Source organism: Clinocottus analis, unplaced genomic scaffold (assembly GCF_023055335.1).
Source record: "Clinocottus analis isolate CAN_PGR_092001 unplaced genomic scaffold, fCliAna1.0.p SCAF_23, whole genome shotgun sequence".
In the NCBI taxonomy this organism is placed as follows: domain Eukaryota; kingdom Metazoa; phylum Chordata; class Actinopteri; order Perciformes; family Cottidae; genus Clinocottus; species Clinocottus analis.
In genome coordinates, this window is record NW_027175965.1 from 3,055,152 (window position 1) to 3,081,341 (window position 26,190).

Consider the following 26,190-nt stretch of genomic DNA (forward strand, 5'->3'; position numbering starts at 1 on the left):
CATGCTTCCATACATAACATTTAACACCATAAAACATGATAATGATAAGAATATGTACTCACATCCACCGACTCATCAGTCTCTGGAGTTTCTGGGTTCCCGCTATCATAGCTGCTCAGCTGGGCCATTTCTACAGAGAGACATATCAGTTACCAAACTGAGGAGAAGGCATTATAATAATAAAGACAAAAATGTATAAATAATGTCTCAAGACACACAAAATAAAATAAAATAAAACAAAACACCAGATAAGATGAAATAAAATACCCTCCAGGGGGTCCCTGGTGAGGCCCAGCTGGCTGATGATGTATCGGGGGATGTCGGACTTGATGCCTTGGCCCTCTTTAGCATGGCCCTCTGCTGCTTCCAACAAATGGTAAAACTCCTCAGGATCAAACTCCTGCAGGATGAAAGACAAGGTGGAGGCAGGAGGGAGGAAGTAAAGACAAAGATGTAAGTTTGTAGAAAAAAATAAAACATCAAAAACAACCCACAAACATAGATGCATATTTACAAAAAGAATGTAATTTTCAATTACTTTTTGGTACTTTTGTTGGAAATCCAGCTGGATTCAAGGCCATTAAAAATAATATTAAGTGTTAATAGTTCAGTCTCCACTCTGACTTTAACTTTATTTCAAAGAGGATTTTGTTTTATCTTTTTATTCAGCTAATGGGAAAAAATCCTGTTTGAATAATAAAGCCAAGTTAAACATTTAATTCCTTATTCTCCAGTGTGGACAATTTGTCAACATTCACTGTTTGTCTTATAAATTGTGGTAACTTTCAGTTATTGTTTGATTTTTTAATCTAAGGAATATAACGTGTCACTGGAAATGTTCTTTGCTTACTACAATAAAATACAACTTTCACAATTAGATTTTTGTCAGTCCTGGTCTTGTCTCTATCTCAAGTCCTCCATGATGACACAGAACAATCAGCACAGTGTCCACAAGCACACACACACACACACACACACACACACACACACAAGCACACAAGCACACACACACACACACACACACACACACACACACACACCTCTTCTAACCGTGTGCTTTCATTTGTAAAAACTCATCCTGAACGCTGTCACGGCTTCAGTAGCACACAATTAGTCAAAACCACCAATGTGCGCTGGGGAAGACCCCCCCTCTCCTCCCTCTCTCCCCTTCCTCCTCCTCTCTCCCTCTCCCCCTCCTCCTCCTCATCCACCGCTGCCCCTCCAATTATCCCTCTGTCTTCTACGCTTGTTTTTTTTCCTCTCCACCCGGTCCTGTATATATTCTGTTCTCTTCTCTGTCTCCCTCCTTGCCTCATTTCTGGGCTCAGACAGGTTCACATTCACCCGTTTGAACCCAGATCTGCTACATCTCAACCCAATTGGATGGAGCTCTGTGAGGAGGAGGAAGCAAGTGGAAGAGGAAAGTGCCTCTGTAGTTCATATATAAAAAGCTGCCGTACCAGCTGAGAGGTGCTAATGTGTGTGCGTGTGTGTTTCTGTACATTAAGCTGATTTAAAAAGCGGGGGAAGTCCATCAATGAATTGCTGTGGTTAAATCATTTTACAACAGGGAGCAGGAAGCTCTAAATTGTTTATTAACCAAGCGTGTAGTCGAGCTGCACAATATGAAAAAAGCTATTCCAGTTAATATCGGTCATATCTTTCATGGAGCTATTTCAAACAGACTCTAATTTACACCACAGTGCCGTGGCGTGATTAAAATGCAAAAAAGACTCGTTGAGGATAACCAACCGGGACGAGGCTGATTAAAACAGCGGAAAAAAGTTAACTACGCTACATCCACATGACTGTAACATAATTTAACACGCAGTTCTCACATAAAGGCTTATTTGCATGCTTCCCGTGTGTTATGGACACAAGAGTCCTGCCGTCTCATTTCTGCTGCTTTAATAGGACAATTCCCGCCCCTGTGTTATGTTCTGCGTTACTTTATTCATGGTTTAACGTAGTTTGTCTGCCTTTTGTCTCCATCTTATTGTGTCATATCATAATGATATCAGTGGTGGAAGAATAACTCACATACTGTACTTGAGTAATAGTAGCACCTCCGCAAGGTTTAAAAAAATTATGGAAAAAAATGGCTGTCTTATGGTCTATAATAATACATCATGTCACTACATTATTACCGAAAAGAAACTCAGTTTAACTATTTTATACTGTTGGTAGTTCCATCTGTAAAAATCCATAACATTCAAATATTTATGTATTGTTGGCTCCATCTGTCAGATAAATGTGGGAAGTAAAAAGTATAACATTCGTGATACTTATTACGTGGAAGAAAATGTCTTCAGGTATTAAACCGCTGAACCAGAACCAGAGATATTGTCTTTTTTCATTCCACGCCTTGTTAAGGCGCAGCATCTACATTACCCACACTGCAACTTGATTTGGTCAAAGAGTCGGGTGCGTTATGCCAGCAGCAGTGGAGATGAGGAGCGGGCTGCAGAACTCTGCTGAGCTCACTCTTTCTCACTCCACGTCTCCAGGTACTTTGTGTCAGTCAGTCAGTGAATGTGGGACGTGCGTGCGTGTGTTTTTCTCACCAGACACTCCAGCAGGCGCGCTGGCCGGGCGATGATGATCATCAGCTTCCTGACGAGCTGAGTGACGAAGGTAACCTCGACACTCTCGGAGCGCTCGTGAGCCTGGACACACAGAGACAACAAAAGCAACAGGAGGAAGGTGAGCTTGGAAGCACGAGGACACAACATTTCACCTTCAGATTCTGTTTACTTTCCTTAGTTAGAATTCTTTAGAGACACACAAAGGTCCAGAGTCAGGTTCTCTCTGGGAGATGAGTGACCCCTCATAATAATATCTGTTCATCGTCTTTAATCATATTTTCAATAATTCATCATCATGAAAATCTTCTTTGACCTTGGGGCTGTGCAAAGAATGTCTCGAGTATTGAGTTTGTCCTTCGCAAACAAACGGCTCGAGGACAAACGGAGGTGGGGTCCTTCCCCACGGTGACACCTGAGAGGTAATCTAAATCAGAATGACCTCCGCCTCGCTCCCTGATATCCACCGTGAAATGTCTGTCAGTGTGGAGACAGAGCAATTTACCCAGCAATCCACTGTAACTGACTGGAAACGCATCTGGAGCAAACACTGATCCCCGGAAAGAAATGGGGTGGAAGTAAAGTGTGTGTGTGTGTGTGTGTGTGTGTGTGTGTGTGTGTGCAAAGTGGAAGCTGTAACAATTACAAACCACTCACTCTATAATAGGTTTAATTCTCAGAGGGCTATGCATGTATGTATGTATGTATGTATGTATGTATGTATGTATGTATGTATGCATGCATGCATGCATGCATGTATATACTTGACGTGTCAGACAGACTAACAGAGAGCCGGCTGGTAGTTCATAAACAAAGCATGTGCAGCTCAATGCTGTTTGTCTAACAGAGCTGTGCTGACAGACTCCGACCCCCTCCTGAATTATTTACAACTGTAATGAGACCTGGAGGGGGGGGCTTGGTGTCTATATACTGTATGTGCACGCTAAATATGTATTAGGGGGTATATATGTAAGCGTGAAGGAGGCTGAATGTGTGTGTGTGTGTGTGTGTGTGTGTGTGTGTGTGTGTGTGTTTGTGAGAGAGGTGACTGTACAGGCCAGTGATCGGTGAGTAATGGACAGCTGAGGGACGGACTCCCACTGCGCAGCGGTTAATTAACCAGTCAAAGGGAGTGTGTGTGTGTGTGTGTGTGTGTGTGTGTGTGTGTGTGTGTGTGTGTGTGTGTGAGAGAGAGAGACAGACAGACTGTATATTCACTCTGCATGTCTAATGTGAGAGAGATTCCCTGGTGAGTTACACAGTATAGAAAATGTGCTTTAACAGCTTCTTTGCATGCGTGTAATGCAATATATATTCTGTAGATTTGAATTGGCCACAAACATGGAGTGACTTAGAGTGTTAGTGTTGGCATAAATACAGGATGGAAAAAGCTTTCCTAGCATTAGACACAAGAACAATCTGTAAATGAAGGATACACTTTTACATTAAGGCTATTTTTAACAAATTATGATATAATAAAGGCAAAGTTAAACACAAATTACCTTATATCTTAAATTATATTTGAGAGAGTTTTTAAGACAACATTTTTGATGTATTCAGTCTTTCTCCTTTTTTAGATATTTTTTCAAATATCTAAAAAAGGCGTTGCCTTGTAATTGCAATTGTTAGTAATTTAATGTTTGAGGAAGATTATGTTTCAGAAAAAAACTAATCCCGTATTTACGGTTAGTCATGTTTTTAGACAGTTTAAAAAAAATATTTATTGTAAAATGTTCTACCCGATAACTCATATGGAATAATGCAAGTGGACAAAAGGGTGGCCTTTTTCTTCTTCATTATTTCCATTCTAATGGCTTGACATTGAGATAATAGGTTGGATTATTGTGTTAGTTTATAGGTTTATTACGCGGTAAGCAATATTTCAGATTTTCTTTTAAATAACATTCGTTTTTGTATTAGTTTAAACGCATATAGTTAGAATAAATGGGTCAAAACCGCAGAGGATAAAACATATTTTGTATTCATGCTTCTAGCTACATCCATGTATTTTAAAGTGAAAATAAAAAGGCCAAACTTTAAATATTGAGTCAGGGTCCGAGTTAAAAACTATGTTTACTGGTTATTCCGTACAGCCATGTGAACATGCACAACATCTCATTTCAGGAGATCGAGCATCATGTGTCTTTTTGCAGTCAGCCAACTCGTCTCCTGAGCAAACGGGAAAGAGGTGACATCACCTGTCGCAGAGCCTCATCACTTTCTCTACGCAGGACGATGTTTCTACCTGTCAAGCTGAGAGCCAATCAAAGCCTCAAAGCCAGATGTTAGCAGCTGCATCTGAGCCCCGATGAACGCGCTGGAGTTTCAGACGTGTGACAGATAACCAGAGCTGAGTTAGCATTGTGCCTTCCCCTCTGCCCTCAGGTGACCTACGGGGGTCTAACGGGGTCTCCCTGGGGTTCCAGCAGAGGATGGCCTGGATGCAGGTTGCTATGGCGACCACCAGGCAGGTCACAGCCCCCCCCCCCCCTGACAGGGACGGATGAGGGAAAGGAAGAGAGGACGAGCGGGCAGAGAAAAAGAGAGAGGGACGAAGGAGACGGGGTGAAGGTGGAAGAGAGATAAAAGATGAGACGAGGAGCAGAGCAGGAGGAGAGGTGAGCCGGCCTCCTGCGAGCTCTGTAATGGGGTCATGACACGAGGGGAGAGAGAACGGATGGATGAATAAAGGAATGGATAAGCAAGGAGGACAAAGGCAAAGGACTGAGGCGTTCCAAGATAACAGGGAGTGGACGGATGAAAACTAGATCTCAACAGAGGAAGAATGGTGATATACACTGAAAACACGAACCAGATATTACAACACTTGAAGGCTAGAGAGAGGCTCAGAAGGAGATTTGAGACATCCTTAATCGATCCACAATGTCCCAAAGACACAAAAACTAGTCATGGGCTGCAGAACTTCCAAAAGAGCAAAATTGAACATACTAAAAGCATTTGTTCCCTTAACTACTTCATAATGAACGGATCGAGAAGAGTCTCTCAAAGTTCTCTCCATCACTCTGTCAGACCACCAGCACATACGGCCTGATGACTCATTATAAAGTCTGAATTATTAACAGGCCACAGATGAAAACACCCATAGCAGTTGACTGATTACAAGAAGATTTAATAATTCATGTAATCTGTCATTGACCTCTGAAAATGATCTCTTTGGAATATTTTCAAAACGTCTATTCAAGCAGGCTGCAATGAACCCCACAGTCTTTTGGTTTTATGTAAATTATAATGAAATAACAATTTTGAGGACTTCTGTGTACATCACTGTTTTGACGGAAAGTTACAAACCACTAAAAACAGCGAAAGGCAGCTCTTCTGAAACTACTTAAAGCAAAGTAGACCAAAGCTGAGCTGAAAGTGATTTAAAAGTTAGTGAGTTGATACACTGGAACAATGTATTCACCAGCATTAAAAGGAGCCTGACAGAAAGTACGGAGAAGGCTCGTCGTCATCATCACCGTACAAAAGCTGCGCCGTGCCAAGAAAAGCCTAACGGAACCAAACCGAAATTGACTCAACTGTAATGACCGCGTCTGCCTCGTCTTCCTCCTCCTCCTCCCAGCTGTGAGTGAACACCTTCCACTTGCTCCTCCTCATCACATCCGCCAGCACCTCCTCCTCCTCCAGCCTCCTCTGCCACGAGATGCGAGACATGTTTCCGCCAAAAAGCCAAAACCACAAAATGAAGATTTTCCATAAAACAACGCAGGCGGGGAGGCTGTTTTCACACCTCCGTCCACCTGCTCACGGCCTCCATCCTCTTCTACTCTGTGGGTCTGCTCCACCTGCTGCTTGGCCACTCGCCCAAAAAACAAACAAACCTCCCCCAGCCTAATGCCGCCTAATTGATGATGTCATCATCCAGCCCGCAATGCAGCTTCGGCGTCTTGTCCAGATGTGTTCAAGTCCAGTTCCTCCTCACACCCACCAAAAGCATTCAAAACGGGCTTCATGCGTGTACACCCACCCCCCTCGCTCTGAGCACGTCGGCCAATCAGAAACGAAGGAATCCCCTTGAATCCCCGCCCATCCCAAAAAGCCTTCTAATGCACCTCCTTCACCCCTCCCGCTCGTCTGGGAGAGTCATCTGTCAGCCCCCGGTGACTACTGGAGTGTGAAATTAAAATCGGGAAGGATGTGCGTGTGTGTGAGTGTGTATGTGTGTGTGTCTTTGATGGAGAGATAGTTTGTGTGTGTCCCAGTAGAACAGAAGGTCAATAACAGGCCGGTGTGAGCCATAATGTCGCCCCCACCCTCCCACCCCAGGCACTGGAAAACTGAGCTAATAGAGATGTCACCACTGCCACACATACATGTAAATAAATGTATGTGTTCACAAACGTATAAACACACGCCTGAATACACAAAACCTGACCAGAGCGTCCCTGTCACGTTAAGCAGCGATCAGCTGGCCAGAGTTGTTTGTCGGTAACAAACAGAGCAAGTGTGCGTGAAGGAATGTGAGTGAGAGCTGTCGCAACTGAGCCACAGTCTCTGTGCCTTCGTACAGCATCACGCTGCCGGTCGTAACCGTGATGAGCCAACGAGCGTGTCACGCCGTGGGTCGTTCTGTCGTAAAGAGGCTGCCATTGTCACGATGGCTTCATCCATGTCCAGGACAGACTTTTTATTTTAGGGGTCTGTAACCTCATAGTGATTTAACAGGGAGTTGTGTTCATAGAGCAGAATTTGAAAAAGATAAAAGGTTTGATGCATTTATGCCGTTCAGTGAGTGATGTTTCAGGAAAAGTAAATATTGATTGGTTTTGTTAGAAAGCCGTTCTTCCTCTTGTTTGCATTTTACATGTTCAGCTGAACTAACCTTGCACTGGCTAACAGCTGTTTTATTAGCAGTTAATTGGAAGTTTTCCAGTTGAACGCACCAATTTACATAATCCTTTACAGGGGCCTGCACACAAATTACCAGTTATTGTCTAGGAAATAATTAGGAAACTATCAAAGTCGTAAAACAAAAGCTGTCAGAATTTGCCCACTACCTTTTAGTGCACTCAGAAAAGCACACGCCTAAAGGGGCTGCGTTCCAATTAGGTTTGCATTCCAATTAGGTTGCGACATTGGCTTTCGAGGAGACTTAAATGACACTGTAATGAGTCAAAATGTAAAAAGATGAAAACGCCCCCCATGTGAATCTTATTCTAACTGGTCACAAGTACTTTATGTGTTTTGAAACATCCCCCTAAATTTGATATTCATATTCATATCCAGATGTTTTTTTAGTTAGATTTGAAATATATTTCATTTCTCTTACTTGAGATTTTAAGATTATATTTAACTATTGTTTGAATGCATTTTGTGCCTCATCCAAAGCACGTCCAATGGCTTTATATTGTAGTGGTGCTAAATAAATAAGCATGCCTCATATAGCTGTTTTAAATGGAATAAAATGATATCTTCTTTTTTTAAATATTCCATCTTTAGGGGAAATTTTGTTCCTCCCTCTTTTCTTTGAATGACCATGAATATGTTTCTAAGCTTTTTAATTTACTTCTTTGATATGAAAATGCGTCCCTTTACCATAAAGAGTTACCTTCACAAGACCCTCTGCCATCTGTCTGCAGTGGTAGTAAATAAGCAAGCTGTTGCTCCACTTACATCCTGCAGCAGCTTCTCCAGGTTCTCCTGGAGCTCGTAGAAGTAGCGGGAGGTGATGAGTCCCTCTCTGCTTTTCACCAGGCAGTCTCTGGACAGCTCTATCAGCTGGTGGTGGATGAAGCTCAGGACCCCGTCGGCCAGCGGGCAGACCTTGTCCGGGGCTGAGGCGCAGAGGAGCACAGCCAGACGCTCCTCCATCTGAGCCGTTGCCTGAGGGGAAAGGGGGGAGACAATTGGGAGGGAGGGGGGATGAGTCATCGGACAGAAACAAGCATACCAGACATATGGAGGAACGTACGTGCCAGAAACTGGTCCCTTCTTATTAACACATGAGAAAATACTCCATGCACCATATTATGACACTATACGCATCCTGATTCCGTCGTAACACTATTATATTCGCACAGATAAAAAAGATAAATAAATATGTATAAAAATTAGACTTATTAATTCAAATGAGGCCTTTTAAACTGGACCTGCTTTTCTAGATCATTGCGATATTGTTTCAACAAAATTGCTGTTACTGAAAACTAAACACCTCCTACAGCTGCTTCACAGTAAAATCCCTCCAGGAAAGAGCAGTGATTAAATCTACACAATCTGAGGCAGAATCAACTTGTTTTATTTGTGTGCAGATCTACACACATGAAATATGACAATTTGGTTTTAGTCTCAAACACTTTTTTCCCAGTGACTTGTTTCCGGGTTTCGTTTGTCGATTCCTTCTCATTCTCCCTCTTGCTCCTCTGCTACATCCGCAGTGCCTTTATTCTGAACAGTAAACCCTGGGGTACGAACCTTGGGAAACCTCTCCTTGTACACGTGGTTCATCATCACGATCTCATGGTCGAAGGAGATAGGCGAACGCCCGGGGCTGGAAGGGAAGACAAACACATGTGAGCGGATACACTCTATTGAGAGCCTCAATAGCTCAAAAGTGAAATAATTCAGAAACAAAAGCAGCCGGTCATGAAGTTAGTAGTCAACATATGGGTCAGCCTCCTGAAGCTCAGCCAGAGGACGACCCTCCTGCTTTGTGGCAGTTGGTCCTTAGACTTTTTTCAATCATGAACCACCTTTGAAATATTAGAACAAACGTACTTGTAAACCTGATTGCGTTTGTGCTTACGGCAGGAAAATATTGCATTGAAAATTGGAATGTTGAATTTAAAAACGTTTTTATTGAACCTATTATAGGATAATTATATTAGGATTCATGAATGACTTTTCAATTAACATTTCATGTTCCAGTAGTTTGAGAAACATTGCTCTTTAGATCCAAAAATCAGACGTCTTTCTTGGCGTATACATGGAATGAACATGGTGCCGTCTTGGAGAATCTCCTTTCTGGACCAACGGCCGTTTACCGGTGACAAAGGGTCACAGGTAAGTGGATATTGATTTGTTTTCTATCAAATCACGAGTCAAAGAAGTTGACAACGGTCAGTATACTTCTTCAGTACTTATATACCTGCTCAGTGTGCATACTGTGGCATTTAGTAGTACTGGAGTAGCAATTACTGTTGCACGCCAAGTACATGTCTTGAAATTCAGGTAGCAGACACCTGACGCTTGTGATGCCCTTTGTTTAAGTAAATTGTGTTTTACCGAAAATATAACCAATGGTTGGTTAAAAAAGATAAGCGCTAGTTTCTTTTCAGAAAGATAAAGCCTGGGTAATCTTCCACATTGCTTGTCCCGAGCTGCAGACACACAACTGACCAGACTGCGTGTGACACGCAGGATTGGTCAGGTCACTCTGAACGCCGGGGAATAAAAGCTGGCTCGTGGCCGCACGCGCTAACAGGTCCTCGGGGTCTTCATCATATGTGTTCCTGGAGCTGTGTAAACCCAAGACCATGACAGCGTCTGGACTCAGATGGCTGCGCACACGGACCAGCAGAAAGAAAAGGTAACGCCTCTGGAGACCGGCGGACCTCGGACAATGTGTGTGTGTGTGTGTATGTGTGTGTAGCTGTCAGTAATAAACCAGGGCTGTCCGCAGCTCAACTGCTCCACTGCAGTGAGTGTTTGTCAGTTCTCAGGGGGTTTATGACCCGACAGACTGACAGTGATGTCTCCTTCAGTCAGTGTCAACTCCAACTGAATATCAATCCATCCTTCTTTCACACAGTGGACTCCATCTTCTCTATATTATCCTCCTCCTGGGAGCTATTCTATTCCACACACACACACACACACACACACACACACACACCTACCTTTCTCTACAATAGGACAAAATAGCGACATCAGCAATATCCTTGACCTTTCTATGTCTCACTTTCCTGAGAATAGTGGATGATGACGTGTGACAGGCAGAGCCCATGTGTGTGTGTGTGTGTGTGTGTGTGTGTGTGTGTTGTGGCAGGGAAAACTGTATTTCCAGGCAATTTTAGGCTTTGTTAGCCTGCTGTATTATTCATCATAGCCATTTATGATCGTAAACAAAATCTTGCCTGGTGCAGAACTGAACATTGTTCAGAAAGTGTGAAAAATGGTCCAGTATTTATTTAGTATAATCTTAAATGTAAATACAATTTAAAACTGTATCAAAATGAAGAATTAACCAAACATAAAATAAAACTAAATATGAGCAGAAGTATTTTGAAAACATTCCTAAAGGGTGTGAGAAGGTGAGAGAAAGGCAGGTGAGGTAAAAGAATTTGGGGCTCCAGATGTCTTTGTATGAGATGTTAGTATGAGTCATTGGTACACAAACACACACACATACAAACGCACAAGCGCACGCAGACACACACACGTGACCAGTGCGATGAGGTAATGCTGTAAGTCATCCATCGGCAGTTTAAAGTCCAATTACCACCTTAATAGGAATGAGAGCAGCCTGAATGTGACACACGAGTTAAATCTCACGGAGGCCGTTTATCATTATGCCAACACAAGCACACACACGCAATGACGCACACACGCGTGTAACTCTGCTCTAATTTTTCTTTTGTTTCTGCCTGCTTTGGTGTGATAATCATTTTGTTACAATGTTATAATTTCTGGCCCCACATCAAGACATTAAACATTTATTTATGTATGTGTTTTGTGTGTATTCAAACATTTTGATGGAAAATACAGTTAAAGTTGTAAAGAAACCCCAATTTTAGGTGGTTTCTACCAAACAGTGTCACAACTATAAGTAAGTAAAAGCCTTTCCAGATGTTTTAAGATAAAAGCTTGCAGCAAAGATCAGAGACTATAATGTCTTTGGACGTGTGAAGTTGTCATTTAGAGCAGCGAACCCAACGCCGCTTGAAAAGAACAGCATGGTAGAAGTGTTTGGAATCAATTAATAAAAAAAACACAAAAAAATAAATAATTTACTTTGAAGTTAAGTGAGAATGTTGTTTATTGGTAATTTGGTTGAACGGACCCTTTAAACGAAGCACAGCTTCACTGTGCCCCCGCTCACAAACAAACACTCAACCGTTACTGACGGACGCCAATCACTCAGCGCGCTGAATGACTGAACTTTAAAACCTTCCCTTCATATTTGGGCTCTTGAAAAATAAAAAAAATGGATCAAAAACCTGGACAGCCGGCTCTGCCACCGGGCTCAGTAATTAAAGGTTAGCCTCGACAGAGATGGATTCAGAGCCACGGGCTGTTATGTACATTCTTTAATTTTCAAAGACCGTGGTCTTCATTCTTCTCTGTGTGTTATTCTTCTTGTGTGCGAGTGGCTCTCAGCAGCGTGAGCCTTTATTAAAATAAAGCTCCCGTTCAGAGAGCGAGCTGCAGAGGAGGTCGGAGTGGAATCCCCGGGATGAATAACACAAGAAAGCCAGACAAAGGCTAATTAGAGCACGGCTATATTTCTACTGTAATGGGAAATAAAAACCGCCTCGCGGCAATCCCCGTGAAAGACTTCTTCGTCGTTATTTTGAGAAACGACCTTGGAAATGAGCCTTTGGAGGAAGTTGTGGGAGAGTACTTTTGTTTTAGAGCGGGCAACAAGTTCAAAAGACGGAGAAAGAAAAGAAATATTTATGAAATACAATGAGATAAAATTTCAACCCCAGGGTGTTTTGTAAAATTGGATAATTAAAACATAGTTGGAAAGGTGATTTTTTTTTTCTTCCCCTGCAGCTAAGTGGTGATGTCACATGTGACAAAGGGCCCTCAGAATGTAAAAGAGCTTTTTGGGAGACGAGGTAATTGAGGTAAATCAGACAAGACAGCGAATCAGATGGTGACGGTGAGGCGGGTGTGAGAGAGAGAGAGCGAGAGCGAAAAAGAGAGCGAGAGAGCGAGAGAGAGAGAAATAACATTGATGCTTCACAACTGAGGCGGGCGACTCGGGAAATGAGGGGCCTAATTGACCATGACAGAGAGCTGGGTAGAATAGAGATGAGGTGTGTGTGTGTGTGTGTGTGTGTGTGTGTGCGTGTGCGTGAGGTGAGTGCTGTGATTGTGTGAGTTCACCACAGGAACCTCAACGCCCCGCGACGATCGTTCATGAGTCCACTGAAAACATCTCAGTAAAGATCTCCTGAAACCTTAAAGTGTTGATGCTCTGGTGAAAACTGATTTGTTCTATTTAAAGAATAAAGAAGGAGGAACCAGACCTTTATCTAAAACAGGCTTACTTCAAAGACAAGCTTTTTTTACTTCCACTATGTTTACCTGCTCTCTTGATATAATAATGTTAGTGTTTGTCTGACAAGTCTATCTTGTATAAATCTACCTTGGAAAGCAGTTTGTAACCTTTGTTCTGAAAAGTATTAGTTAGTATTAATTATTAGTGTTTTTGAAAGGAAGCTTTTAATGTGAAATATCTTCACATGAAGTTTTGCAAATCACTGACAAGCTTAACACTGGTCAAAACAGTTGGAAGATCAAGAATATTTAGTTAGAATAGACTTATTTGGTCAGTTATAGGTTTTCATTTATATTCTATTTGAGTGTCCCTGTGTAGTTAGATGTGTGAGTTACTTTATATGACATGGCTGCTTGGCGTGGGACAAGGGCTACTTTTGTATATGTTGCATTATGCGTGATATGATGGAACAGGATATGTGTTTTTACAGACAGAAAGTCAATGGGGTGCAGCGACTGAAGCCTGTAACTGCAGTACGTGAATGATGGATGGGTGTGGCTCTCTCACTAGCGGCGTGTGGAAGGGTGGCTCGTGGACGGGTGAGAGAGAGAGGAGTGATAAGAAGTGATGGATGTACTCCCGAAACTAAACTGGACAAGAATGGGCTGACAGGTGGAGAATACAAATTAGACACGAACAGAGAAACTGTTAAATGATAATAAAAGAAGAAAAAAAGGGAGGGGACTGCCATCGCCCACATCAGAGTCATAAAATTAGCATATAATTGTGCTCTGCAGCTCATTTTCATTTGTTCTCTCTCATACATACACACACACTTGTCCCTCCCTCTGGCTCTAATCATCATCATCCTCATCATTATCATCTCTCCTCAATCCTTTCTCTTCCTCTCTCTCCACATTGTCCTATTCCCTAGTACCCTCTTCAATTCTCAGTACGTTCTCCTCTTACTAGTATCTTCATTCGGGGTATTCTATCAAATTGGAAGTGGATCCAAAAGTGAACTGGCTAATAGAAACCGGGCCCTAATCCTCAGTCTGCCTCTCTGTTGGTTATTTATCAGCGTTTGCAGACCACTCACTAAGAGCTTTTTAATGACACTCGCTGCTGGAGGACTAATATGATGTCAGGCTCTCCACAGAGGCTCGTCCACGCTGCACATGAGGGGGGAGACTGTTGGCTGCAGCCTCAACAACTTTTCAAAGTCACCTTCGCAGATGTTAAGTTGCCGCCATATGATTTTGGCCGCTTTGTTTATGATATTTCTGATAAAAGCTGTAACTTGCAAAGTGGCAAGTTCTTTGCAAAAATGAAAAGAACTTATTATTATGCTTATTTCTTATTGTTTTGAGTATTAGAAGCTGTATGATGATGCAGTGTGATGGAGGATTACCTCAGATGGCACTTCTTTTCACGCTTATTCACACACAAACACACACTCACACACACACACACACACACACACACACACCCACACAGCCTGACATCAATCAAAAAACACAGTGGGACTAAATCAGATAAAATCACCCCACGCTACTCGGTCTCGACTCCTTTTATCTCGGTGAAAATGAAGACGGGGAAGAAGCTGCCGAGACAAGAGATGGAGGTGAGACAATAAGTCTGGGTGAGGATAGAGAGAAAACAAAGAGATGGAAATAAAAGAAAAGTTGAAAGAAGGATGACACAGAGAGGCAGTGACAAGTGGACAGAATCCACACAGACTGAGACTCGTGAAAAGAGAAAGAGAAAAGACATGTGAGCGGCAGACGGACAGTGTGAAGAGACAGGTGAGTGTCAGATCTAAACACCTGTCATGGACACGTCACAGGGACGAGTCCGACCTTTCTGGAGGCCGACGCACACGCACACTCTACCGAGCCCGCTTGGGCTTTGCGCAACACTTTGCCTGACCCCCCTCACCTGAGGCTGCGGGAGCGCGGTCTCATATTGGGGGAGCGGCGGCCCTCCTCGTCCGTGATGCTCTCGGAGCTGAAGTGCTTGGTGAGGAAGTGCAGCTCGTCCGGCGTGGGCTGGAAGGGCAGCTGGTGCAGCTTCTCCTGAGATGAACAGGAGGACTGTGAGAGGAGGAGCACAGAGGGAGCACAGATTACAACCAGCGCTGGAGCTACTGCGGGGTTGGGCTGGGGCCTCGGCTACGAGGCGAGGCTGGAGCGGGACAGGGCGGTTAGGCACAGGAGGGGACGGGCAATGCGAGTCACGTTCAGGGTTGACACAGGCACTTGGTGAGAGTCTAACCCTGTACCTGGGATTGAAAGCGTGGAGTGACTGGCCTGTGAGTACGAGTGGTTAAATGCCAACCACATCAGGCTATGCATGGTGGTTGAAATGTGAGATCATGAAGATCTATCGTTTCACGACCTTAATCCGGCAGCTTTATGCAAACCATTAGACCCAGAGTCCCCTGCAGCTACAGATAGTATTCAATTTAATGAGATCTTTCTCCAATCTATATCTGATCTATATATCAGCCTCTTTTCCTCTGCTGTCCTCACGTTGTTTGCGTGACTGGAGACTGCAATCGAACCATTGGTTTTCAGATGACGTCACAACGTGGGCAACATATGATGAGCCACTTAATGCGTGCTGGTGTGATGAGATTAATGAAATAAAAATGTGGCCTTAATTCATCTGGCCTAGAGGGCTTCTTTGTTGCAGAGTGGAGCGATGTGAAGCTCACCAGGTACATGAGATTTAGTGTGTTCATGTACACAAAATATCGGGATGGAAACTAGGCTAAATCTGGTTTAAAATGTACATTTTATTAGACTTCGAGGATGCATGTATTATGTATGTATAATTGCTCCAACAGCATTTTAAGGGGCTGTATAAAAATGAAGTAGGTCCGAAACACACAGCCATTACGTACAATGATTTTAAAAGAGTAGTTATACGTTAAAATGTACCCCACTTTCCACTTACATGTCTAGAAGTCTGACGTCTTTAAAAGATCAAATCAGTCATTACTGTGCACGGAGGGAAGTCCTTTTCATCTAACAAGTCATTTATTTCCTGCTGTGTACACACAGGGCGCTAGCAGGCGAGCCAGCAGACTGGATCTGCGCGTTAAGGGCTCACTCCACTCGCTGCCTTTGAAGCACGCTGGGCCTCATTCTACAGGCGGGCAGGCACTGAGAAGCCTGCACACCGGGGTTTTAGGAAGGAATAGCAGAAGGTGAAGCAGAGAGATTAGAGCAGAGGAACTGATGATATGTCTCAGGGAGTGGAGAGAGGAAGAAGAGGAGCAGCAGGAGGCAGGAGTACACTTGACTGCATCAGAGGGGAGGAAGCAAGGAGAGGAAAGTGGGATGAAGAACGGAGTGCATCGTGGCCAAACGAGGATTTGTTCCAGTAAAGTCAGAGGGAGCAGAGAGCATTTTCTATTTGAATTGCTTTCGTAATAAAATGCAGAGACATAAAGTGAAGTAGAGCTATTTACCGAGACAGTGGAGCTGGGAGTGTTGGTGCCATAGCCGGAGGAAGGCAACGAAGCCAGAGACCAGCGCCTGCCATCCGTCCTGAGGGACAGACAGAGATGGAAAATGAAGAGATGAAGACATCAACAACGACACACATTCCATAACAGCCATATCAAGGAGATGCGGCACCATCACATACAGCAAAATGAAGCATTGCAGTTGGAGGAGGGAAAATGCAAACACAAGGATAAGATGGACTCAACGGTGCAGGCGAAGCCACAAGGAGGATCCACTGAGACTCTGCAGACATGAGGGAAAGCGTGGCGGAGTCCAAGCGCCTTTAGGATCAGATGCATTGAAATCTAAGGCAGCTGTCTCATATAAAGACTCAACGCTACCAACAATGACTTCCTGTGTGTGTCTCGCAATGTCAAGCCCATTGGTCCCAAAGAGAGTCACTCCAGAGAGTTTTTTTGGTGTCGAAGGCTCAGGGAGTGTCACAGCAGTTGAAAACATTGTTCCTCTTTTTAAATTGCATTCATGTGCACTGTTGGGCTGAAGGAGAGGAGACCCTGCAGGGTACTTGCTGAGGTCAAATACTGCGTGTGTGCTCAGCCATGCAGGACGGAGGGCAGGAAGGTGGCGGCAGAAGGAGGGAGGAAAAAGGTCTAAGGTTGAAACTGAGAGGTTACCTGTCAGCCCTGTGTCCGTGACTGTGAGGGAGACAAGACAGTGGTGTTGTTTTTATAGCGGTGGGCGGCTGTCACTGACACACATTCTTCAAGCCTGTCCTAGCCCTCAAGCTTTTTGAACAATTAAAAACACACAATGAAATAACTAATTCAGCTAATCCAAAGCAAACAACCAAACCAAATACCTCATAAAGACTTGTGTGGCTGCAAGAGGTTAATTAGATTAACATAATGCTAGTATAATAATATAATATGTAATTATAGTAATATAATATTTAACATACACAGAAGTCATATATGAATAATTTCATAAAAGCAATACAAATGTAGCCATTAAATTGTGAAAAAAACATGGCTTATCACCATGAAATGTACATTTTTCCTAATAAAGTATAATCAATTGTTAAGTCTAGATTGTTAGAAATGATAAAATGAACTAATAAAACAAACAAAAAAGCCATACTTGTTAGGACACTGGGGTCATTTCTTATATATGTTGTCCATAATAAAAATATGAAAAAGAGCCAAACACAACAAAAATAAAAATAAGAGGGTTTTTTGTACATCCAGTGAAAGGACCCTGAAATCAAAGACCTGTCATATCAAACTCCACCACATGGTGTCACTGTTGTTCCAGCATCTCCAACTTCTACAGCACTGAGGTCAGCAGTCGGACAGAGAGGGATTTACAATTCAAATCAACATTAATGCTCTTTTTGGCAGCTGCACTGCTGCCATACGATGAAGCTAGGGCAATAGCCCCGGGGTTTGGTAAAGTGTGTTCCCATGGAAACATCACCATCATCATCGTTAAGGAAGATTTAGGAGGCAGGGTTGCTGAGAAAGTCTTTATATTTTATCAAACTTTGGTAAGACATAATTTTTTAATCTTGGATTTAAAAATCACACAAGTCCTCAAACATGCAAGCATCTCTGTCACAGGAACAGACACACACGCACACGCCCGCACACACACACACACACGCACGCACACACTTAGGCCCTCCTTCCCTCTCAGTAATTGCTATCTGAGCTGAGAGCCAGAGAGATAAGAGGTTTATTAATCCGGGTTTGAGTGACAGCCTCAGAGTGATCATCTGCCTCCTCATCTGCTCGCACACTATCATCAGCTGCGGCTCGGCTCTCAAGGCGCCGGAGCCATCGAGCCGTTTCACAGCTTTTAAAAGATATCGACATTAAAAGCTGAAGAGCAGCTCATCCATCCGTCAATTTCCTCCCTTCCCGTCTGAATGCGGTGCTTTATTCTCCACACACTACTACTTAAGTGCGCTGTTAAACAAGGTAAACAGTGATGTGACCCGCTGCAATTGTGATGGAGAAACAATGGAGATAAAACACACACACGAGGAGAACCGGTCTTGTTCGCCGGCTGTGACCCTCACACACACACCTGCACCACACAAGTGTGTGTGTTTTCTGTGAGCCTCACCTGCGTGCAGGAACAAAGGAAAAGTGTGCAGCTGTGTTGGGGGAGAAGTTGCGAGGGCTGTCCAGTGGGCTGGTACCTGAGAGAGGAGGAAGAGGAGAAAGAATGAGCACAATGAAGACACCAGCTCTGTGTCTATGTATTTACCGAGCACAGGAAATGAGCTGTGCTGCAACAAATCACGGAGGTGATGAGTAAATACAACAGATTGGATATGAACTGATTGGACACAAACCTCCTATTTGTGAATGTTCATGGTTCATCAAAGTAAGAAAAGATCTCAAGTTCAAACTGATTATTGTTGTTATTTGTGGTGCAAGAGCCTTTTTTCCTGCTGCATGTTATGGGAAAGCACACCCTGACAAATTACAAATGAAAAGATGAAAGATAATGCACCTCTGTATGAAAACACGGTGTGACGAGTTCTGCTTGTTCCCATGTCCTCCCTCCTTTTCAATAATACAAGCGGAAATCTCTCGCCCATCGTGAGCTTTGTTCCCCTCGCAGACAAACTGTAGCGTAGTGACACAGCGGCACTGCGCGCGTGAGGTGTCGGAAATGAAAATAGGAGTCGGCTGCAACAGTTGTGTGTTGGTCCAAAAGGCCGTTCCACACATTCCCTCGTGACCCTGAACTCGATCTCGACATCACCCGCTAATTTATGCCCGAAATCTGTTGAACCGTAACCTTTAAGGAGAGTTTAAAAAGTCACTGTGACGTCCAATTGGGGCCATGTGTGAACAAACACTTGTGGGTGCCATGTTTCTTTAAAACCATCTAGAAGTCGTTCTTTTCAGACTGAGCAACCGCGACTGCAACCTTCGTGTCAACTGGGACTCTCGTTGTCAGGCTATTCAAATAAATGAATAAAAACACAAATAGGCTCCATGAAGTCAAGGCCACACTGAATATTCAAGTGAATAGGAAACAGAGATGCCGTGTGATGCTCAGGCTGCACAAACATCTGTCTTCGTGTTTCAGGAGAGGAAACATGGAGCCACTGAACATAAAACATCTGCAGTGAAACTGACACAGAGGAAACAGACGATCCTCTTCTGCATCAACCGTGGATTATTTAATAAGCGCACTGACACATGGGTACATAAATGTGCGGCGTGATGGATAGGAATATTCAAGGCCGCTCTCTCTGCAGGGACACGCGGCGCTTCGAGTGGTGCAGCTGATATTTCAGCGGAGGGTGGCGGACGAGAGATTAAGTGGTCGGACATTTCCACATCAATTATGCATTTTCTTTCCTCAACAGGCCGTCTGGACAGAGCGGGAACTCAAATATTAATAAGAGCATTTGCTTTCTGTCAAATAGGAATATCCGTCTCTGTCCAAAGCTGCGGAACATGTATGCGCATACTCCGGCCGGCGCGTGTGTCATTATTCAAACAGGAGCTTGTTAGTTTCCATCAAACTCATGTGAAACGTCTTTGCGCGTGATCCCGCGTGTTGCGTGGATGACAAAGGACACAGAGGTCTCAGTGGGACACTGTCACACCTCATGGCTGTGCGTGTGTGTGTGTGTGTGTGTGTGTGTGTGTGTGTGTGTGTGTGTGTGTGTGTGTGTGTGTGGACCATTCGTCAACATAAAAAAAAGAGACGCAAGACTTAGGAATCCATCTCTCTCTGTGAAGAAAAATCACACACAGCCGTGAGGTGCAAACTTCTGACGGGCATCTCCCTAATTTACAGAATAACTGAACAGATCCATTAAAGCAAAAATGACGTGTCTTATGTGTGGAATTTTTTTCGACAAAATAAACAAAACAAATGGGCTGTGAAAGCTATTTAGCGTTATACATAGTTTGTATGATTAACTGTTATTACATAGAACCACTAGTTTGTATGATAACCCATTTGCACACCAAGCACAAGGAGACAACAGCGAGACAGATAACAGGCGGCCTCTCGTCACCTTACTAGCTCGGAGCGTTGTGATGTCACCAGGTTGAAGGTTAGTTCTGCAAGCCAACGGCTAAAGCTTCCAACAACTACCAGGGACGAGAAGATGCCCTTTATTTCGGACCACTGTTCTTAAAAATCTTTTAGCGAGAACTCGTCTATAGAGATCACTTAAACCACCCATGGCTAGTGGCTATGTGCCAATGTTATTATTTAAATTCTCAAGTACTGATCTCAGCCTTAAAGCTCCTGTATTAGTTGGACAAAAGATCATAAACTCCAGTCCAGTTGCAAATCTGCCGACTGGAATAACGTTGCTATCGTTACAACTCGTCTGAGAGCCGTTGTGTTTTTCAGTGTGAGAAACACAGCAGTGATGAGATGTTGAAGGGCTTGTAGTGTGCACTGAGCTTTAAGTGGACAGCAACATGGGACAAAAGCTGTAAAAAAAAAGGTGAAGATGAGATGGATTCAAGGGGAACATGGACGGTTTTGTTCCTGAGAAATAACCCGATACATTGGCGCTAACTCAATGGGTTTGATCATGTGTTGCTGGAAAGCGATCTGTTCTGAGATGACAGGTTGTTGCCCGTCTGTTTGTTTGCATGGTGTGCCGGTTTCTTTTCTTTTTTTGGCCCACTGACCGAGAAGCAGCCACTGGTCACGGCTGTCATTCAGGACCATCAGCCAAAGCCTCTGACCCCCACTGAATCGAGTCTAGAAACACCGCAATACCTCATTTCTACCACACAGCACAGTCATGTGATGTCCACACAGTGACTCCCCAGCATGCTCACATACTCTGATTGGCTCCAGAGGGGGTAGAAGAAAAAAACCCAAATCACTCCTGAAATCTATTTGAATAATACTTCCCACTTCTTGTGAGGAGCAGAAATCACTGTGTGGATCGTGTGCTGAAAGTGAAATGTAAATCACGGCTGAGCGTACCCGGTAGGCGGTCTCATCACGACAGGTATAGAAGCCGCGTCGCTGTCACATTTTCAGAGGGGTTTTTGTGCAGCTGACAGTGACCTACTTTAGCAAAAACTAAGACATACACCGGCGTACGAGATACATGCAAATGTATTATTTGCTTTGTGCCTCTTCAGTCTCGCTGCGTCTCCGGGGAGCGTGCGGTTGGGATAACAAAACACAGCTATAATTGGGGAGGGGGCGGAAAGACAAAAAAAGAAAACGCCTTGTGTTTTCTCGAGTGTGTGACAGGAATGAGAGAAAAGCTCGACTCCCATGCCGTCTTTCTTCCCATGCTTCAGTACAATTACAAAGTCGTGCGGCGGATTGTTTGACGGAGTTCTTCAGAAGTCAGATCACACTCAGCTGTCAATCACCAGCTGGCCTTTACCAAATGTCAGCCAGGAGGAGAGAGGAGAGTTTGGGGCCGGGTGGAGGAAAATAGAGAGCGAAAGGGTAGATGTTCAGGAGGAGAGAATGAAAGAAGACGTCATGGAGATGATAAGGAACCAGCGAGGAAGAAAGAAAGCAACAGAATGAGTGAGGAGGGAGGGGGCGAGAGAGGAAACGAGGGATTTATGCAGGCTTTCAGCATTTAATAAAAGTCATTTTTGGAGACGATTGGTCTTCATCAGCCCCTCAGGATATTAGACTTTGAGGAATCTCCATTTGATTAGCAGCAAATGGCTGCTTGATTGAAGCTATGATGGAATCTGCGATGAGGGCCTGAGCGAGAGTTAGAGAGGAAGAAGAAAAAGCAATCACGTATGAGAAAGGAGGGTCTGTAGGAATGGAGGGAAAGGTTTAATGGCCTCCAGTGGTGCATATTAATTAGTAAAGTAGCAGCCAGCGGTGAGATATCACGGCCTTGGATCAGACTAGATAAAGGTTTCTGTTAGCGTGTTCGTTTCTGTGGAGGTATTATTAAACTGAGCAGAAGGCTAAAAACCACCATTTAAGCTTTTATTCAAACATTTGATGCAATACAGATCGAAGCTACAGTAAGTGTGCAGTTGCCGTGTAAACCGAAAGCAACACAAGAACAAATTAAAATCACAACATCAACTATTGATGTTTAATCTGAGGTGTCTGGGACACAAAAAGACAGAGACTAGGAGATTGCTGGCAGTGTTACCGTGGCAACACAGCAGGCACATCAGTCGGGGCGTCAGGAGGGAAAAATAAAATAAACAGAGGAAGAGGTGGACGGATGGAGCGGATGGATGGACGGAGTGGAGTGGACGCTGCACAGCAACGGGACCCCAAACAGGCAACCAATTTCACGCCAAGGCTTATTTTTGTATACGCGTTTGTGAATGAAATACCTCATACTTAAGAAATTTGATTTTGTTAGTGCTGGTTATTGTTGTATCGCGTATGTAAGTCGTTACATCAAATGACTATGAATGATTATACTGAATTATGGCCCGGCCCTTCAATGAGACAGAAAGAAAAGCTACATAAAGAGGGTAAAAAAACCCTACAAAGTCAGGGTGTCTTGCTCCAACGTTGGAGAGGAGGTGTGGGCCTTTTGCATGTCTGCCGTCTCATAATCCACCCAAACATGCTTTAAGATTTTCAGTCTTCTTCCACCTACCTGCATCTAAAGTCCCTCGTCAGCCTCAAATATAAATTTGCTTTTTTGTCATTTCTTGGTATTTTCCCTTTTATTGGATAGCGTACAGAGCGCCAACAGGAGACCAAAGGAGAGACAGAGAGCGCCCCTTAACCACTCAGCTACCATGACGCCGCACATTCAACATCTATTATGAATGATTACGTTCAGGGTGACTTGCCATGGGAATTTCAAAATAAAGGCGCATCCTAAAAGGTGATCATATGTGTCTCTGTTTTCGTTTTGCATCGGTTACATTGGATCGCTGATTATTTAATCGATGTATTGAATTCATGCATTGTTCATCAAAACCAGCTATTTAAACAAAGTGAGTGTGTGTGGGCGCTGTGACTGACTTGGCAAGTTCCATTATTTCCTGGACAGGAAATGAGACATGTGTGCGACATTGCCTGTCAGCTGAGCACAAACACACTGTTAATGAAGATATCTCTCTCTCTCTCTCTCTCTCTCTCTCTCTCTCTCTCTCTCTATAATTGGCGATGTTTTACCATCTATCCATTTTCCATATCTTTCTCCCCTCCCACTCAGACCTTGTCACCAATCCAATTTGATTCAGTCCCTCCAATTTATATTTTGACTGTGTCACTCCCGCCCCTTCAGTCACTATCAATCAATATCACCGTTGTTCATCGCTTTTCCATTTCTCTCTCTCTCTCTCTCTCTCTCTCTCTCTCTCTCTCTCTCTCTCTCTCTCTCTCTCTCTCTCTCTCTCTCTCTCTCTCTCTCTCTCTCTCTCTCTCTCTCTCTCTCTCTCTCTCTCTCTCTGTGTACATGTGATGAGGGTGGAGGGGGTCGCGTGGGTGAGTTTGCTGAGGGTGGATTTGGAGTTGTGTGTGCTTGTCTTAAAGGCTGTCAAGCGTGTTTGACAAAAATCCTGTCAGCGTTCATTTCGACTGTCATCTCTCACTCACACACACCACATTTAAATAATGTGTATGTGTGGTGCAATGTCCTTAAACTCTGCATGGGTCTGATGCAGAAACCTGTCAGTGCTCTCGGATATATCTTGGATTCATTAAAAATCCACCGGCCCATGACGATATATCAATCAGGCTCAAATGGCAATGTAAGTATCATCTGGTTCCGAGATGAATTCATATGATGTGCTCATACTCACATGTTCCCTATCAATCAATCCAAGAAGAGCACACGTTGACGGTTTTATGACAATCTGCATTTACAGGAAATCGGAGCGTAATGTCCGCAGCTGAATGAAAGAGGCCAGAGATGGAGGTCATCATTGAACGCAGGACACTCAACATATATATAGATATATATATATATATATATATATATTTTTAAAGGCAGGCGGCAGCCCACATACAACACATGGGCCCATGCATCAGTCCAATCAAACGTCTCGCTGCGCTCTACGCAGACAGCCGCCTGAGCCTCTCGTCTCGCTTTGTTGCCGTGCTACGGGAAACAATTTGGCTCCTAAACGCAGCTCACCAAACGTGTATTTTCATGTTTTCAAACTGCTGATAAGGTTGCTGCTCGTACCTAGATCATGTTCAAACATGTAGGTGTGTGTGTGTGTTACCTGTGTGTCCATGCAGAGGTGAGTGTGGTCGTGGCAGGGTGGGGGAGGTGCTGGATGTCACAATCAGGCTCTTCCTGTTGCTGGTCCGACAGCTGAGGGCAGAAGAAAACACACAAACTCAGTTTAGTGAATTCATCCATGTTCAGATTTTGAATCAATAAAGACAATCGTGTTATCTGCATGACAACTGTAACGGTTAGCATTTCCAGTGGCTTTGTCTGCTTTGTTTGCAATGAACCGCACACAGATGTCTGCGTCTCTCAACGCTACCACACCTTCTTGTGACGTCTCTCCACACTGAGCCTGAAAGGCAAAACAGCCATGGACACTTTGTCGGGCACACTTTTGGAAAAGCATGCACACACACACTCTCCCGATTGTTAAAGTCAGTCACTCCCCCCCAACGCAGTGTCAATGAAAGCGGGGGTCCACTGCGGCCGTCAGACGCACATCAGATGGTGCGCATCAGACGGCGTGTGTTCAGCTTTCATACACGCGCACTGCTGCTGAGCTCACAGTTACAGGTTTCACTGAGTCTGTGTGTGTGTGTCCTGCAGAGAGAACAGCTAGGACACGCACAGACAACAGATAGTCGCAATCACAGCTGCACTCATGCAGCACATAGCCAACGGTCTCCTGCTACTCGTTTCAGTCAAACTTACATTAGTTTCCTATAAAAGTTCTGGTACAAACACAAATACGCTGCATATGGAGTTGCCTGTGTACAGAGGAATGATGATAAAACAGAGTCCCTTTAAATAAAGACATTTTAACAAGGCAACATTCACGGAAAATACTGTCAGCTCACTAATAACACTATGGCAACAATCATTTGATACTTTTGTAATATGTACGCATAGTTAATCAAGGAGGAATTCATCCTTTAATTATTATTATTTATTATCTTATCTTAGTGAAGCTTTAATTGGGCTTAAAGTTTTTGATGCACTTACACACTTTTAGTTGTTCAAGAGATAATTAATTAAACAGTTAATTTGGGCCAAAGCATTGACAACGTCAGAGCGGAGGACCTATTGAAATGTGAATGTTTATTATTATTATTCACGTTGTTTGCACTCATTCCACACATTTCTGAATTGGCAAAAATACCAATCTGATTGGGGTGTCAGAAAAAAGTCGACAAAATTAGCCCCCTAGCGCACCCTTTAGTTGTGAAAGACGGCAACTATGTGCAATTGACTTGAAATTTGACACACATGTCCGGGTGGAACTGCTCTACAATAAATAGAATGAGACCCTTAAGCTCCGCCTACTTTGATTTTCTGCCATTTTGAATTTTGTGAAAACACTTTTTTTTAAATAAGATATTAGTCTAGTAGTGTTTAGTTTCGCTCCTCATCTATTCCATTGCAGTGTTTTATGAGAAAACGTCGACCCAGCTTCCACTAATGGCTCAACAGTCATTAAGAGGTCGATCACGCCGTGTAATGGTTCGACTTCAGCTCCCCTCTGAGCGGAGATGACCGTGTCTTCGTCGTGGAGGTGTAAATATGTGTGCGTGCTGCGCAAACGACGCCAGCAGAGAAAAGAACAATCTGCTTCTAAGTCGCATTGAGCGTCCCCAGACAGAACAGACCAACACAAAAACAGATCGAGCTCACAGGATCTTTTCCCACTTCGTTAGTTTGTTTGCTCCGTCGTTCATAGCCGAGTGTGTCCGTAATGACTGGAGGCGAGGAAATAACAGATGGAAGAGCGAGCCAGTGATGAGGCCTCAGGGTTCACTGGGATGATGCCCTTTTTAA

At 43.7% G+C, this 26,190-nt stretch overlaps 1 protein-coding gene across 7 annotated transcripts in view; it reads right to left on the bottom strand.

Annotated features, from left to right (window-relative positions):
• The window catches only part of mast2 (microtubule associated serine/threonine kinase 2), a 136,298-nt gene that overhangs the window by 16,289 nt on the left and 93,819 nt on the right, over window positions 1-26,190 (bottom strand). For 4 of the 7 annotated variants that reach the window (XM_068589949.1, XM_068589954.1, XM_068589952.1 and 1 more), the window contains 10 exons: window positions 24,425-24,516; window positions 18,366-18,441; window positions 16,916-16,936; window positions 16,244-16,322; window positions 14,707-14,861; window positions 9,015-9,090; window positions 8,217-8,426; window positions 2,565-2,666; window positions 268-400; window positions 63-130 (listed from right to left, as the gene is read on the bottom strand). In XM_068589949.1, the coding sequence (XP_068446050.1) occupies window positions 63-130; window positions 268-400; window positions 2,565-2,666; window positions 8,217-8,426; window positions 9,015-9,090; window positions 14,707-14,861; window positions 16,244-16,322; window positions 16,916-16,936; window positions 18,366-18,441; window positions 24,425-24,516 (1,012 nt within the window). The remainder of the gene's footprint in view (window positions 1-62; window positions 131-267; window positions 401-2,564; window positions 2,667-8,216; window positions 8,427-9,014; window positions 9,091-14,706; window positions 14,862-16,243; window positions 16,323-16,915; window positions 16,937-18,365; window positions 18,442-24,424; window positions 24,517-26,190) is intronic. The other 3 variants (XM_068589951.1, XM_068589955.1, XM_068589950.1) reach the window with 2 other exon arrangements.